The sequence below is a fragment of the Schistocerca cancellata genome, chromosome 2 (assembly GCF_023864275.1).
Source record: "Schistocerca cancellata isolate TAMUIC-IGC-003103 chromosome 2, iqSchCanc2.1, whole genome shotgun sequence".
NCBI classification, from domain to species: Eukaryota; Metazoa; Arthropoda; class Insecta; order Orthoptera; family Acrididae; genus Schistocerca; species Schistocerca cancellata.
In genome coordinates, this window is record NC_064627.1 from 209,081,742 (window position 1) to 209,098,338 (window position 16,597).

General features: G+C 43.3%; 1 protein-coding gene across 1 annotated transcript in view; it reads right to left on the reverse strand.

The window, feature by feature from the left end:
* The window catches only part of LOC126144552 (dehydrogenase/reductase SDR family member 11-like), a 38,447-nt gene that overhangs the window by 221 nt on the left and 21,629 nt on the right, over positions 1–16,597 (reverse strand). The window contains exon 5 of the mRNA XM_049915498.1: positions 10,606–10,752. Within this exon, the coding sequence (XP_049771455.1) occupies positions 10,606–10,752 (147 nt within the window). The remainder of the gene's footprint in view (positions 1–10,605; positions 10,753–16,597) is intronic.

Here is a 16,597-nt window from a genome sequence, read left to right on the forward strand (position 1 = left end):
CGCACACACATACCTACACGTACACACACACACACACACACACACACACACACACACACACATTACGTGATGGATACTGGTTTGCCATTGCAAAAGTTTTTCCCAGTTATTGTGCATAAATTAAGAAATACACTTCAACTGATATCTCATTCCTTAGGGTGTCTGGTTAATATCTTTCTGGTCAACATCTTTGGTGCTACAGAGCATTCTGAGTGTCAAATGTTAAACTACACAGCTACGACAGATGTTGCGGTCCAACTGCGAGGTCGCGTGTGTGCTATTGGATAGCCATACCTTTATTTTTTCTGACTGGGGTCCCAATATTGTGCAGTTGGTTAGTTGCGAAAAATAATTCATTGTAAGAAGAGTGCATGGTCCTGCTGGCTCTCAGACGTAAAGCCTACTTTTCTCCGGAGCGAATGGAAACCAAGGCAAGCAAACGAGCATTCACAGACAATTCGCCTGTGCGAACAACTGTCTGTATTAAAGGTAAGAGAACAGGATATAACTAGAATAACCTATGAACGCTGCGTTATTGCATTTTGGCACACAGGATGCGTCACTACACATAGCCACGATGCAAAACTTTAGCGTTCAGAGAGGATTATTTTGCATGGCGACTCACAGTTTTTTGACGAAGTGAGCAAAAAGGCGCAGGAAAAGATGATTGTAGGTGTTTGAGTTTGAAGTACGTCTAAGGACAATAACATAAATAAAGTTGATTAATGAAATGTGAAGTAAATATACGACCTGTCACATAGGCCACTTGATAAAATCTACTGTATAGTTTGTTAGAGGGCAGATAGCATGATCCCGAGTAAACCATTTTTATTTATCATAAAAAATCTCTAACATAACAGTGATACATGAGTCATGTAATTACAGCTACCAAGGACATAAGCAACGAGAACCATCAGGAATTATGTTAATTTTTTTATTTTAATCAGTGTTATAGATACGACGGTCAATCAAAAAGCAATGCCTCGTACTTTTTTTTCCTCCTTCAATAAAGCTTGTTAAGTGAAAAATTTGAATTTGGTGCTGTTCTGCAAAGCTTCTTCTCCAATCCCCTTTCTGCATCAACAGACGCCAGTATTGCAGTCTCTTGCAAAACGACCGATGTCTATATGTCTATTAAAAAGCGTTCTGTGGTAGAATTCTTAAATGCAGAGGGTGAAACGACCATCCCCATTCATAAAAGACAGAGAAATGTGTACGGTGAAGCAACAGTGGATCGGCACTGTTAGACGATGCATTCGTAACTGTAATTATGGTGAAGGGCAAACACCAAATTGGCTGACGAAACACGAACCGGCAGGCAGCGGCAGCGAATCGATGACATCATTCATGGTGACTGCCGAGTGGCTGCAGATGATTTCTCTGTAAAAGCAGTGTGATGATGATCATTCAACAACTGGGATACTGAAAGGTTTGTGCAACTTCGGGACAGAGAAAGCTAACCGACCAAAATAAAGAGACAAGAAAAACAATTACCTCCCAACTCTTGCAGCGCTTTCGTTTGGAGGAAAAGGAGTTTGAAGAAAAAATATTGAGCGTAGACGAAACGTGTTCGTTATCGTGAACCAGAATCAACAAGGCAGTCAGTGGAATAGCATCACAGAAACTCACCCAAGAAGAAAAGTTCAGAACTGGGCGATCGGTAGGCAAAGTTATGGGATGAAGAGAATGTGATTATGGTTGATTTTTTGGACCAGTGAAGCACAATAAATTATGTCCAATCGTTGTGACCTTGAAACAGCCTAAAGAACGTCTTCAGCGAGTTCAGCCAAAAAAAGCTATGCCTGATATTCTTCTTTTGCATAACAATGCAAAACCACACACCAGTCGCAACGCTACTGAAGAGATTGTGTAAATTGGATGGGAAGTCTCGCTTCATTTCGCATACAACCTTGACCTGGCTCTATCAAACTACCATGACTTCGGGCTGCTAAAAGAAACTCATCGTGGGATTCACGTTAAAGATGAGTAAGGTCTGAAAATGTCCGTGCGTCAATGGTTTTTGGAGCAGGACCGTGAGTTTTACCACACTGGGATACATACCCTTGTTAAAAGATGGACTAAAACTATGCCGGCCGTAGTGGCCGTGCGGTTCTAGGCGCTACAGTCTGGAGCCGAGTGACCGCTACGGTCGCAGGTTCGAATCCTGTCTCGGGCATGGATGAGTGTGATGTCCTTAGGTTAGTTAGGTTTAAGTAGTTCTAAGTTCTAGGGGACTGATGACCTCAAATGTTAAGTCCCATAGTGCTCAGAGCCATTTGAACCATTTGATGGAAATGGACGGAGATTACACTCAAAATCCATAAACTAATCATCATTATTCCGGTTTTCAATCTAAGTTGTTAATAACAAATAAAAAAGGAGGCATTACTTCTTTACTGACCCTCGTACATACTCGTACTTGTTTACTTTCAATTAAATTTATTGTTCCTTTCCTTCTTAACGAAAATAAACCCAAAGTTCGTGCTTATTCACTTCGTTCCCGCCAGATGCCGGTATCTAATGAATTTATCGTCTTCCTCACATCAACAGATGGTGACAGTTATTCGGCTTGGCACTGATTGACAGGGTTGTTGGAAGTCTTTCTGAGATATATCGCCGGCCGAAGTGGCCGTGCGGTTAAAGGCGCTGCAGTCTGGAACCGCAAGACCGCTACGGTCGCAGGTTCGAATCCTGCCTCGGGCATGGATGTTTGTGATGTCCTTACGTTAGTTAGGTTTAACTAGTTCTAAGTTCTAGGGGACTAATGACCGCAGCAGTTGAGTCCCATAGTGCTCAGAGCCATTTGAACCATTTTTTTTGAGATATATCGCGCCAGATTTTGTCCAGCTGGCGCGTTACATCGTCAAAATCCGGAGATGGTTGGAGGGCTCTAACCATAATGCTCCAAATGTTCTCAGTTGGGGAGAGATCCGGTGACCTTGCTGGCCAAGGTAGGATTTGGCAAGCACGAAAGCAATCAGTAGAAATTCTCGCCATGTATGGCTGGGCATGTCTTGCTGAAATGTAAGGCTACACAGGCCTTCGACCTGGAATTTCACTGGAGTAGAGCAGCCCTCAGTGATGAATATCGCTTTGAACTGAGCTCCGATGAACAGTTGAGACATGTGTGGTTACGCCCTGAACAGCAGTGGCATACCAAATTGACTGTCGCCCCCCCCCCCTCCGCCATACGGTCCGACAACCAGGAGTGATGATCTAAGGTGCCATTTATTTTCATAGCAGGGCTGCTTTGGTTGCCATCCGCAGAACCCTTGCACCACAGCGGTATGTCGACGACGGTCTACCCCCCATTTTGTTGCCCTTCATGGCAAGCCATCCTGAGCTTATATTTCAGCAAGATAATGGTCGCTCGCACACAGCGAGAGTTCCTACAGCTTCTTTTCATGCATGCCAAACCCTACCTTGATCAGCAAGGTCACCAGATCTCTCCTCAATTAAGAAAGTTTGGAGCATTATGGGTAGGGCCTTCCAATCAACTTGGGATTTTGACGATCTAACTCGCCAGTTCGACAAAATTGGGCACGATATTCGTCAGGAGGACATCCAACAACTGTATCAAATCAATGCCTTACTTGCATAAGGGCCAAAGGTGAGACAACGAGTTATCGACTTGCTCTCTCTCTTGAACAAATGATCCAATTTTTCTAAAATTGTAATCGTTTGTTTGTCTGTACATGTGCATCACGTCTATCGATTTCGATTCCATTTGGATAATTTCTGGGTGTGCGCCGTATTTTTTGTTTTTTGTTTTTTCGTGGAGTTCATTTCTTTTCCTTAGGCATTTGTGCTGTGGATCTACAAGAAACACCTACGACATCTATATTTTTTTAATATCAACATTGCATTCTATTCAGACTAAACCATCCCTCATGCAACTCATGTCAACAACGTAAGTGATCAATACAGCACACGAAAGCTTTCTATACTGCCAGCGCCGAAGCAGATAGCATGATCCCGAGTAAATGACCATTAAACAGTGGAATACGATCGAACACTGGCAAATGCGAACCGAATACGATCGAACGCTGTTCTCTCGCGCTCACCTATCGTTTTCACTAGAGAGAATACTCGTTCGCTGATGCTCGTTCACTTGTGTTCGCTCCTGTGTAAACTAAGTTTAAGAGGGCTGTGTATAATAAGCGGTTGTTTCTGAGTGACGAGTCGTAGAATTACGAAATCGAATTAGGCACAGTATCAGATGCTAAGGACGATCAGACGGGCAATTTTGAAAATGACGATAGTATTTTTTTCTCTCTTCACTTCACAATCCCGTAATATTTTTAAAGTGACAACGCGAGCGTAACTTCATCCTATTATGCTATTCTCAAGTGACAGCTCACTACGAAGAACATCAATGCATAATTCTTCCTTGAAAGGCATCGTGTCAACTATGCTCACCCATTTAATGTGTCAGGTGTAACACTTGGTGCATGAGCAGTGCCTGTTGAGAGTTCAGTATGACATGCAGGGCTTTAGGGGTGTAAGTGCAGATATTGTGAGTGTTGATACTTCAATATGTACCCACTTCGGTGTCTTGTTTTTTTCTCTGTGTGTAACAGTCTTCCCGCAAACGCGTCACGTAACTTACTACCGGATGTTTTCTGCGCGGTCGTAAGTGCATCACTAAATGGACTCGACCTATCGGTATAGACTAACCATTTTGCGTCCATGCATCCACGCTTCAACACCTACCCTGCTGCCCATGGGAAAATAAGCATTAATGGCTTGTTCTTGCCACAAGTACTTGCAGGTACTAATCAGCCTAAGAAAAATACTATTGCTAATATCCATAATTATTAGCCTGTAAATCTAGCAAACACTGGTGTTTTGTCGTTCAGTACACTGTCCCCAATCAGCAATAAAAATATCTGCACTTATACCCCAACAGCCCGTACAAGGTATGCCCAACCGAAAAGCGGCGTTGTATGTAATCCCATTGGGTGAATGTGTTTGCAGAGAGGTTGTTTGGTGGTACTGCTAGTGGCACAAGCGGATTTAAAGGCTTCGCAGCAATTTCCTCATTTCTGGAGAGTTATTTCCGCACTTCGTTGAGTGATGGATGCCACCCAGTCAGCACAAAGAATGATTATCCAATTTCTTTGCACAAAAGGAAAGCATGCTTCACAAATTTATCGCAAGATGGAAGAGGTGTATGGAGAGCAGTGATTCGTGCGGTGCACAGTATTCCGAGGGTGTCAGCGTTATGAGGCAGCATGTGTTGCGTAGAAGACCCTCTGGCTCCTTCAGAAATTTCGATGGGAGGTCATGGAACATCCTCCGTACAGCCTGATCTTCCTAAATGACTTGCATATCTTTGGCATGATCAGATGCATACCTGTGATGAGGAAGTGCCGGACACAGTGGACAACTGTATCCGCCAGCAATACACGGGTTTCTACATTGAAGCCATCGAGCCCCTTCCTTCGCGCTGGGATCGATATATCAACTCCAATGACAGTTATGTATAATTGTACTGTTCCACAAGATCTGTAGTTATAATATTGTTATTAAAATTTCTTTACTCGTAACTGTAGTCTCCTTTTCATTTGCGCACACCTTGTAAATTACATAAAGTGCTACGTTGTTTTACATATATGACAAAGAATCTTATCACTCATCAGTAAATATTCCCGAATTCGAAACCAGAACAGCTGTTAGCTTAAGTGACATGAGGTATCTTAGGTGTTGCAAAACAACTCATATCACTTAAGAAAGGCAAGTTTCCCGGTCCAGACGGTATACAAACAGGTTACTTTCAGAGAACGCAGACACAATAGAGCCTTTCTTAGCAATCATATACAACAGCTCACTTGACGAAAGGTCTGTTCCCAAAAACTGGAATGTTGCACAGGTCACGCCAGTATTCAAGAAAGGAAATAGGAGTAACCCATTGAACTGCAGACCCATATCACTGACCTCAATTTGCACTGGGATTTTGGAGCATATACTGGAATAGAACATTATAAATCACCTTGAAGAAAATGACTTATTGATACATAACCAACACGGATTCAGAAAATATCGTTCTTGTGCAACGCAGTTAGCTCTTTATACCCATGAAGTGATGAGTGCTGTCTACAAGAGATCTCAGATCGATTCCATATTTCTAGATTTCCAGAAAGCTTCTGATACATAAGCGACTATTAATCAAATTGCGTGCTTATGGAGTATCGTCTCAGTTGTGTGACTGGATTCGTGATTTCCTCTCAGAGAGATCACAGTTCGTAGTGATTGATGGTAAATCATCGAGTAGAACAGAAGTGATATCTGGCGTTCCGCAAGGTAGTGTCATAGGCCCTCTGCTATTCCTGATTTACATAAGTGATCTAGGTGATAATCTGAGCAGCCCCAATCGATTGTTTGCAGATGACGCTGTAATTTACCGTCTAGTAAAATCATCAGATGATCAATTCCAATTAGAAAATGATCTAGAGAGAATTTCTATATGGTGCGAAAAGTGGCCATTGGCACTAAACAAAGAAAAGTGCGAGGTCATCCACATGGGTACTAAAAGGAATCCGATAAATTTTGGGTATATGATAAATCGTACAAACCTAAGGGCTGTCAATTCGACTAAATACCTAGGAATTACAATTACAAGCAACTTAAATTGGAAAGACCACATAGATAATATTGTGGGGAAGGCGAAACAAAGACTGTGCTTTCTTGGCACAACACTTAGAAGATGCGACAAACCCACTACATAGACAAGCTATATTACACTTGTCCATCCTCTGCTGGAATATTTCTGTGTGGTGTGGGAACCTTATCAGGTAGACCTGACGGAGGACATCGAGAAAGTGCAAAGAAGGGCGGCAGCCCATTTCATGTTATCGCGAAATAGGGGTGAGAGTGTAACTGATATGATACGCGAGTTGGGGTGGCAGTCACTGAAACAAAGGCTGTTTTCTTTGCGTCGAGATCTGTTAACGAAATTTCAATCACCAACTTTCTCTTCCGAATGCGCAAATATTTTGTTGACACCCACCTACATAGGTAGAAATGATCATCATAATAAAATAAGAGAAATCAGAGCTCGAACGGAAAGATTTAGGTGTTCCTTTTTCCCACGCGCCATTCGAGAGTGGAATGGCAGAGAAGTAGTATGAAAATGGTTCGATGAACCCTCTGCCAAGCACTTAAGTGTGTATTGCAGAGTAACCATGTAGGTGTAGATGTAGGTGTAGATCTGAAAAATACATAAGTTGGTTAATACGAGAATGGTACCCTGTTGAAAGGACCGATTATGCACTGAAACACTTCATAGTGAACTGCCACCAGAAATATACAACAGTAGAAGTCACTGTTATGAGCAAATACAATTAATAACGGCCGTGACGGATAACACTGCCGTCCCTAAAGCAGCGACAACTCTTTAATTTAGAGGAGTGATGATCTTAGAAATTTTGTTAATATTGTCCAGAAGTTAGCAGGAGAAAATGTCTGAACTATCTTGGAGGAATGACTCATTTGCTATTCACTGGAGAAGAAAACTTTCGTGTAATGATTAAGCTGTTTCATACTTTGGTATTGTTTAAGAAACGAAAATCTACCATTGTTCTAGATCGTACTAATTACAATGCCGTGCAGTGGTTCTGGATGTGGCAACCAAGGTAAAATCGCGTTACTGTCAGCAAAATAACATACTCTGATAAGCCAAAACATTATGATCACTATACTATATTGCAGTGCCTGTGTTGATTCAAAGTACTCTGCGTTGTCGTTCAGTCATCAAGAGATCCACAGTTCTGTGCGAGTATAGGATGTAGACAAAGCGGTGACGTAGGGAATTCTCGATCTGTCCGGGGAGCTAATGATAATGCTAAAAAGAGAAAAAGAAACCCCGCTCGGAAACAAATTTTCAATATCACCAATACATGATCACTGCCCACGTCCGCCCCGATAGCTGAGTGGTCAGCATGACGGATAGCCGTCCTACAGGCCCGGGTTCGATTCCCGGCCGGGTCGGGGATTTTTCCGCTCAGGGATTGGGTGTTGTGTTGCCATCATCATCATTTCATCCCCATCCAGGGTGTCGTCGAATGCAATAAGACCTGCACCAAGGCGGCCGGACCTGCCCCTTAAGCGGCCTCCCGGCCAATGACGCCAAACGCTCTTTTCCATTTTTTTATCATCACTGCCCACCACGAGCGTTGCGGAAACGAGAGGCTATAAAGAAAGTATACAATAGGGTCAGAGACAAATGGAGATTATTCTAGCAACGGTCGATACAGGCCGCAACTGGGGCAACATACTGACATAAACCACTTTCTCAAAGGGCAGAAGGTTATGGGCCAACGACTGGGAACGATCATCTCGGAGACAGAGAAGCTGGTCGGCTGTTCGCCTCCTACTGTCGTGAGCATCTACGGGAAGTGGTCTGAGGACAGTGAAACCACGAAGAAGCGACAAGGTGTTAAGACATCCACAGCTCATCACGGAGTATCGTCAGTTACAATATTGTAGTGGAGACAGGATCATTGCAGTTCGGCCGTGGATCAATGAAAACGTGTCACCTGGTCTTGTTAGAGCAGCCTGACATTCGTGTCGGGATTTGCCGTCATCCAGGCGAACAGCTGCTCGAAACGTGTACCGTGCCCCAGACACAGGCCGGTGGGCGCATTGTTACGTTATGGCGACATTCACCTGACCACCCATGGAACCTGTAGTAGCAGTTGAAGGCACCTAACAACTGTCGACCACACGAATATTATTGGAGATCACCTGCATCCCTTCACGTTTGATGTCTTCCCCAACGACAACTGGATAACTGTACCCGTCACAAGTCCAGAATCTTACAACAGTGGTCTGAGGAGCATGATAATCAACGCTGATGTCTTGGTTTGTTCTGCACCAGGTGGAACACGTCTAGGACGTTATCGGGTGCCAGTTCCGCGCCCACAACCTACCCGCCCATAATTTACGGGAACTGCGTGACCTGTGCGAAGACACCTGGCGCCACATACCTCCGGAAACCTGCCAACCACTTGTCGGATCCATGCCACGGAGAATCAATGTTGTATTGCTTTCCTAAGATGTATCAACACGTTATAAAACGGGTGCTCTTCATGTTTTGACTCGTCCGTGTAGGTGTAGAGAGCTACTCGTTTTCCTCCATTTGTTTCATCCTGTTGGGTTTCTTCTCATGCTGCGGGTCCTTTCATTGCTTTTAAAAATACAGCGTAAGACGCACTCGCCAGAAAAATCTGGCACCATGCATGCCTCAAAGTGCGAATAAATATTTTTCCAAAAATATACTAAGTTATCTGAAGATCAACTGAACCTATTTCGCTGTTATACACTCCTACTTACTGATGAGTTGAGTCGGTTCCTACAAAGATTTTTTTGTACGCAGTGTGTGAGAATGTGTTAAGCCCATTCACTTTGTTCTTCAGGACAGATAATCAAGGAACTCATTTAGGTGTACTGTCCGCCCCAGTAGCTGAGTGGTCAGCGTGACGGATTGCCGTCCTCCGGGCCCGGGTTCGATTCCCGGCTGGGTCGGAGATTTTCTCCGCTCAGGGACTGGGTGTTGTGTTGTGTTCATCATCATTTCATCCCCATCCGGCGTGCAGGTCGCCCAATGTGGCGCCGAATGTAATAAGACCTGCGCCAAGGCGGCCGGACCTGTCCCGCGAGGGGCCTCCCGGCCAATGACGCCAAACGCTCATTTCCATTTCCATTTAGGTGTACTTGTACTGAAGCTGTTTGTTCTGGAAACAAACATGCCGTAGTTACACCATGTTACTACTACTTGTTTCGAGCTCGTTCCACCACTTTCAAGCAATCATTCTTACCATTATCAATACCGACAAGCTGAGATCGGCCATCATCGCCTGTCACAGCCGAACTGCAACTGCATCGGAGCTGTGATGGCATTAATACCTATTGTTGTGCTTGTGTAAATAAAAAGTGAGAGATGTATTGCCAGTAGGTGAAAGTTTTTAAAAGTGTGCCGTGATCTTTACAACGTAGTTACATAGGACATAAAATAAAAGTTAAATAACAGATATGAAACGCATTTCGCACTGGGAGTATTTTATACTTTTAGCCTTGTAGTAGTCTACCTTACATGGAATGCACAGAAGGCAAATAAGCAAATAAATGCAGGGGTGTCGTCTAAAGTATAACAAACGATTCCTTTCTTTTCCTAATGTAATAGTAGCACTTAGGACATGTGAATGAAACTGAAATTCACTACACGGTGGCATTCTCTATGAGGTGGGGCACCAAGAATCACGGACGTATCCACGAAACGCCATTAAAGCCATTTGTGGTGTATAACAGCAGACTAAATGGTGATGCCTCTCAAAAATGTGATATTGTGCTTCCATTGTGGTAGATGTTTGAATGTGGATTGTCTATTTAATTTAACTATCACTTTTATGTTTACTTTTCTTTGTCTGGATTCTTATGCTCTGTATGTAGAATCACTTTACTCCCTTTGCTCCATCTGTTTGACCGCCGAAACTAATCGTCATTTGTACACGGCAGAGTACGCACATTTTATTGCGAGCAACCATTGCGTCTATAGCTGAGATACATGACCTCAAGAAATACATCGAAGTGAAGAAACCAGCTCACCTGGACACGGGGATGCTGCGACAACATGTAGATCACAGCTTCTGCTATGTCCTCGGATTCCATCCACGGTGTCTTCTCTCGAACTTCAGGGGTATACTTAGGAAGGAAGTCGTGGATCTCTGTCCTCACGTAACCCGGAGATATTTGCTGTGAACGGTAAATAGTAACACACCATTCAAGAAGAGCATTGCATGAACAAAGACGAGAGAGACATTAATGTTTTAAATGAAGCATCACTTTTCTTAACATGGAATTAATGATTGTGTGCGAAGTGCAAGATGTGTCGTAAGGGCAAGGTTCACTTGTTATCATTTTGCAGAATGATACATAAAGAGTGCATTTGAATCATATCTCATATAGTTTACAACAGAACTCCAACAAGCCGGCCGATGTGGCGGAGCGGTTCTAGGCGCAGTCTGGAATCGCGCGACCGCTGCTGTCGCAGGTTCGAATCCTACCTCGGGCATGGATGTGTGTGATGTCCTGAGGTTAGTTAAGTTTAAGTAGTTCTAAGTATAGGGGACTGATGACCTCAGATGTTAAGTCCGATAGTGCTCAGAGCCATTTAAACCATTTGAACTCCAAGAAGTAACGTGTATAAACATATATTTTCGTTTCATAGAACAGACAGATAAATCATACTGGTATGCCCTAACCGAGCGGCATTCAGATGACGAGCTGCAGTCGCAGAGGAAAATGAAGTGAAAGTGTTCAAGTGGTTCTAAATACTATGGGACTCAGCATCTGAGGTCATCAGTCACCTAGACTTAGAATTACTTAAACCTAACTAACCTAAGGACATCACACGCATCCAAGCCCGAGGCAGGATTCGAACCTGCGATCGTAGCAGCAGCGCGGTTCCGGACTGAATCGCCTAGAACCGCTCGGCCATAGCGGCCGGCAGTGAAAGTGTATGGCAGTGTAAAAAGTGTAGTGTTGCTCTACATTAAAAGACTATTTTGAGATCTGCCATATCAAACAATCATACTAGCTGATATTTAAAGCAATCCTACCAGTTGGTATCTATTAAATCTGATTTCACCAGTAGGGTGTTTAAATACGATGTCATTGGATTAATAAAACATAATGATGACGTAGCACTCTGGATTCAGCTATTTATGTACAGCAATCCTAATATGTTCCCCTTTATTGATATTTTAATTATTAATTAATTAATAAAACATAATGATGACGTAGCACTCTGGATTCAGCTATTTATGTACAGCAATCCTAATATGTTCCCCTTTATTGATATTTTAATTCACCTCGAGGCTAGTAACAGATGAAACCGCTTTTTGGCCAAAAGCCTTCCATGTTTAACAAAACTTCTTATTACATAAGAGAGATGAAATAAATCTGTTTCTGAATAGAAATAACTTTACAAGAGTTAAAATGTAAGAGAAATCATGTACATGCTGCCACGATATAACGGTGATGTTGGCGATGCATGAGAATGACGATGCTCATGATCGGTCTCACAATGGGACCTTGTGGAATCGTGGGAAGTAACTAACTCAGTGAGGACGGATGGTGAAAGAGATAGGAAATGGAAGGACGGGATGAGATGGACCGCCGTTCACTCGGACTGGTAGGAAGGCTACATGTCGATGAGGATTCCGTTGTCGGTTAGTGGGAGTCGCTTGAAATTCCGGCTGGAGAGGATGGATAGCGCATGAAGGTGCAAGGAAGGTGGAGTATTTATGTAGTGGCGCACGAGTGTGCTCAGGTTGCTGGTTAGTGAGTGGTTGTTTGAGTGCTGCGACTGAATTTTTGAATCAATTTATTGGGTATGAAGGTGATCCAAGAAGGGAAGATACGGGAAATGATCGAGTTGGCATATAGTAAGAACTAGATTAGATACGGAAGGAGAGGCGAAGTGTATGGCCTTCTTTGTAGGATCCAGGTGCGGTCTGGTAGTAATTGTAGCAGATAAAGTCTTTGTATTGAATAATCTTCTAAGCAGGGCATCCACAGGTAAAATAATTATACTCAAACAAATTAAAATGTACCGACGTGATAAATAGTTGATAAAACTGATTAAGAGTTCTTAGCTGTTTTACTGTGGGAACCGTGCTGAATATTTTAGATCAGGTACAGATTATAAGAGTTAGTAAGCACACACTTTCACTATTACTGAAAAATCAAACAGATCTCAAACATCGCAGTCTTTTATTGAATTTTGATTATTTAGGGTCTTTCGACTAACTGTAATTATGGGGTCGCTGTATAATTCTGCTTATGGTTTCTTATAACTACCATATTCAGTCTTCTCATCCACGCATCTCCTGTTTCCAACAACTCCCCCTCCCCTCTCCTCCTTTTTCCCCGCCGGCCGTTCTGGCCGAGCGATTCTAGGCGCTACAGTCTGGAACCACGCGGCTGCTACGGTCGCAGGTTCGAATCCTACCTCGGGCATGGATGTGTGTGATGTCCTTAGGTTAGTTAGGTTTAAGTAATTCTGAGTCTAGGGGACTGATGACCTCAGATGTTAAGTCCCATAGTGCTCAGAGCCATTTTTCCCCTTCTCCTGCTTTTTTTTTTCCTTTTCAGTTCCCTTGCAAACCATCACCCCCCCCCCCCCCCCTTGCTCCCACTTTATCTTTCGCTAAAGTACAAATACTAGCAGTTTACGTCACACTCTTGTTTTCTTATAGTTTGGATTTTTGTACTTTATTTATAAGTAACTCCATATAGACAACTGAGCATAGGATTTTATATTTTTACCGTTTTCTACGGCAACAGAAATGAATACATTTCTTGTCTATTCTGAAGCGAGTTGTACTGCTTTCTCGGAACCCCACAGTGGTGCTCAGCATGCCTGCTCTGCACTCTTGTTGTCATCCGTGCACCAAGCCTGTGTATAACGATCAGTGCTGTGCTGTTACCGCGGCTCCACGTGTTGTTCTCGAAGGCTAAGTCGTCCTTTAAACCCGAAAGCCAATTTTAACGGCCTTACTACTATGCAACATGGATGTTCATTCTGCACAAACAGGTATAACAGCCCTTTCCGGCCGCTGTGGCCGAGCGGTTCCAGGCTGTTCTAGTGCTGTGCTGGATTGGCTACCAGGCAATCAGAGCAGTCAAGTGTAGAGATTCAATGAGTCGAGGATAGTTTGACTGGTTTGTACAACACGGAGGCGGGCGTTTTCTATTTTGACTCCTGTACAAGGCTTCGTGGAAAGTGACTGTGATTCTTTGCCTCCATCGGCTACTGGTCCACCCCAGGTGGAAAACTTTAGGTCATTCCTTAGTGGGTGAGACTTGGGGTATGCAACTTGGCCGGCCGCGGTGGCCGAGAGTTCTAGCCGCTTCAATCCGGAACCGCGCGACTGCTACGGTCGCAGGTTCGAATCCTGCCTCGGGCATGGGTGTGTGTGATGCCCTTAAGTTAGTTAGGTTTAAGTAGTTGTAGGGGACTGATGACCTCAGATGTTAAGTCCCATAGTGCTTAGAGACATTTGAACCATTTTTGAATGCAACTTGTGGTGGACTAAGAGCCAGTGGCAGTTTCCAACTGCACGGACGGTGGAACGGCATATCATCTCAGACATATTATGTGTCACGAGGGTGAATTTATTCGTCCTGAGTCGGCTGTCTGACGTTTGACAGGCCATCGTGCCTGTGAGTCAAACTAGCTGGCCAGACCAGCGAACGGGTGCACCTCACACTGAAATGTGCCGGGATTTCAGGGTTCTGATAGGGGAGTTTCCCGCACTTTAATAATCAGAACGCCAGTACGTCTAGTTTGCAAGTTTTCATGGATGTATCAGAGCGTTACAGCTGCCTCTGCGGTCCATCCCTCGTCTACAGTGTACCGTTTTCTGATTCTGTATGAACCAAGGTGAGAGAGTAAAGTATAGCTGCACAGGCGTAATGTTGTTAAAAGATACTCACAGCCCTCTGTTCTCCGTGATTCATAGTTTGTAGTGTAGCCGGTCACAGTTGGTTCCATCTGAATGTAATTTGGTCTCTCAGTGGATTCTTGTAAATGGGGTACGATTGCGCTGTAAGAGGGTTTAATTTGGGGGAGAACTTGTATAGTTTTCACCACACTGAATGCTTTGCGAATCAAACACCATTCTATTTTTGATTTATGTTTGTCATTTTTCTGTAAGATTTGTCAGTTCGAGTCTAGTTGTAAAAGGATGAATATAACTTGTCTTTGTTTTCGTAAACTTAAAAACGCCACAGTTCTCGTTCATACTCCCCTAGCTATTCACTGTTTTTATTTTATTGTGATGATGCATGGTTACACCAGCAATTTAGAATGCAATCGTAGTAAATTAGTTAATTTGATGATTAATTTGAGTTCTGAAAGTGACTTCAGACTAAGGCAACAAAAGTGCCATGAGAAAATTCACTAATTTAATATATAAAATTTAAGTGTGTAGCTCACAATGTGAAGATTATTGGGCCGGCCGCTGTGGCCGAGCGGGTCTAGGCGCTTCAATCTGGAACCGTGCGCCTTCTACGATCAGATGGTTCAAATGGCTCTGAGCACTGTGGGACTTAACATCTGAGGTCAGCAGTCCCTTGGAACTCAGAACTACTTAAACCTAACTAACGTAAGGACATCACACACATCCATATCCGAGGCTGGATTCGAACCTGCGACCGTAGCGGTCGCGCGGTTCCAAACTGAAGTGCCTAGAACCGCTCGGCCACAACGGGCGGTCGCCTGCTACGGTCGCAGGTTCGAATTATGCTTCGGGCATGGATCTATGTGATGTGCTTAGGGTAGTTAGGTTTAAGTAGTTCTGAGTCTAGGGGGCTGATGACCTCAGTGTTAAGTCCCATAGTGCTTAGAGCCATTTGAACCATTTTGAACAGCTCTTTCTGGTAAGCACCATTGTTAGCTCCTGTTTCCTCCGTATTATTTGGGACGGTGAGAAATATCGCCTCACACAGACTTTCATTTAACGAACACACCTATAAAATCTGATGGTATGTATTGGTGTTGTCAAATATGAGAGCGGTAGACACTGGTCTAGACGGTTTCACATTACCACATGTGAGTCCGACATTATTGTTTAAATTATTCTTTCATTTGGGTCTACCTAGAGCCGCTGTTGGACCTTCCTCACCATTACTTTTACAACGCTTTTATTTTAGAGACTCATGGCGCCTCCCAAAGAAAATTATCAGTAACAACTGGCTTTATTAAGCTTGACTCCCCTTAATGGTTGCGTCAGCAGTGTTTCTCATTGCACTTTGGAACACGCATCAAGCCACTTAATTAACAAGGGGCATTAGACCTTGTAAGTAATTTTATGACAGCGGCACATGCCTTTTCTTATTAATTTGCGTGCCATGTTTTTAATTTTTAGTATTAAGAATTCGAACTTAATAAGTCAGTAGTACGGTTCTTATTAAGTTTTGTATAAAGTTTTTTAGGCATAAGCACAACTGAGGAGGTACTTCCATGGTACGAAAGCGGTCCTACTGGTCTCTGAGCGAGTGCAATAAAACAGCTAACGGGGAAGGTTGGACTCTCAATCAATTTTACCGGCATTTTAACAGCTCAATTTATTATTAACAGCTCAATATATTTTAATTTGTTTGAGTGTACCTTGCAGTACGTATTTGTGTTGGAAGGTGAGCACGAGTTTAATCCATATAATTTTCCTGTCAAAGGTTAATGCTAAATACTTTACTGTGTTGGTGAGAGTAACTGAAAGATGATGAAGTGGAAATCTGTTCGATCGATTCGACGAGTAACGTGGCCAAAGTTGGTGACAGTTTTTGTGTGGATTTGCTTGAAGTTACCACATATAACACCATTCGACGTGGAGATACAAATGTCAGAGGGAGAAAAATGGTTGGATGGTGTCATTGGTAATTGGTAGGTGGTATCGTCGGCGTATTGCAAGAGTTTTTATGCCTTCAGCTGTCACTGCTGTCTTAGCTGTGTTCGTGAAGCGCTGAGTAAGAACTGCAAGTTGTTGCAACTGGTGGGATGGCTAAGTTACTACGTTCATAAACACATAGATCC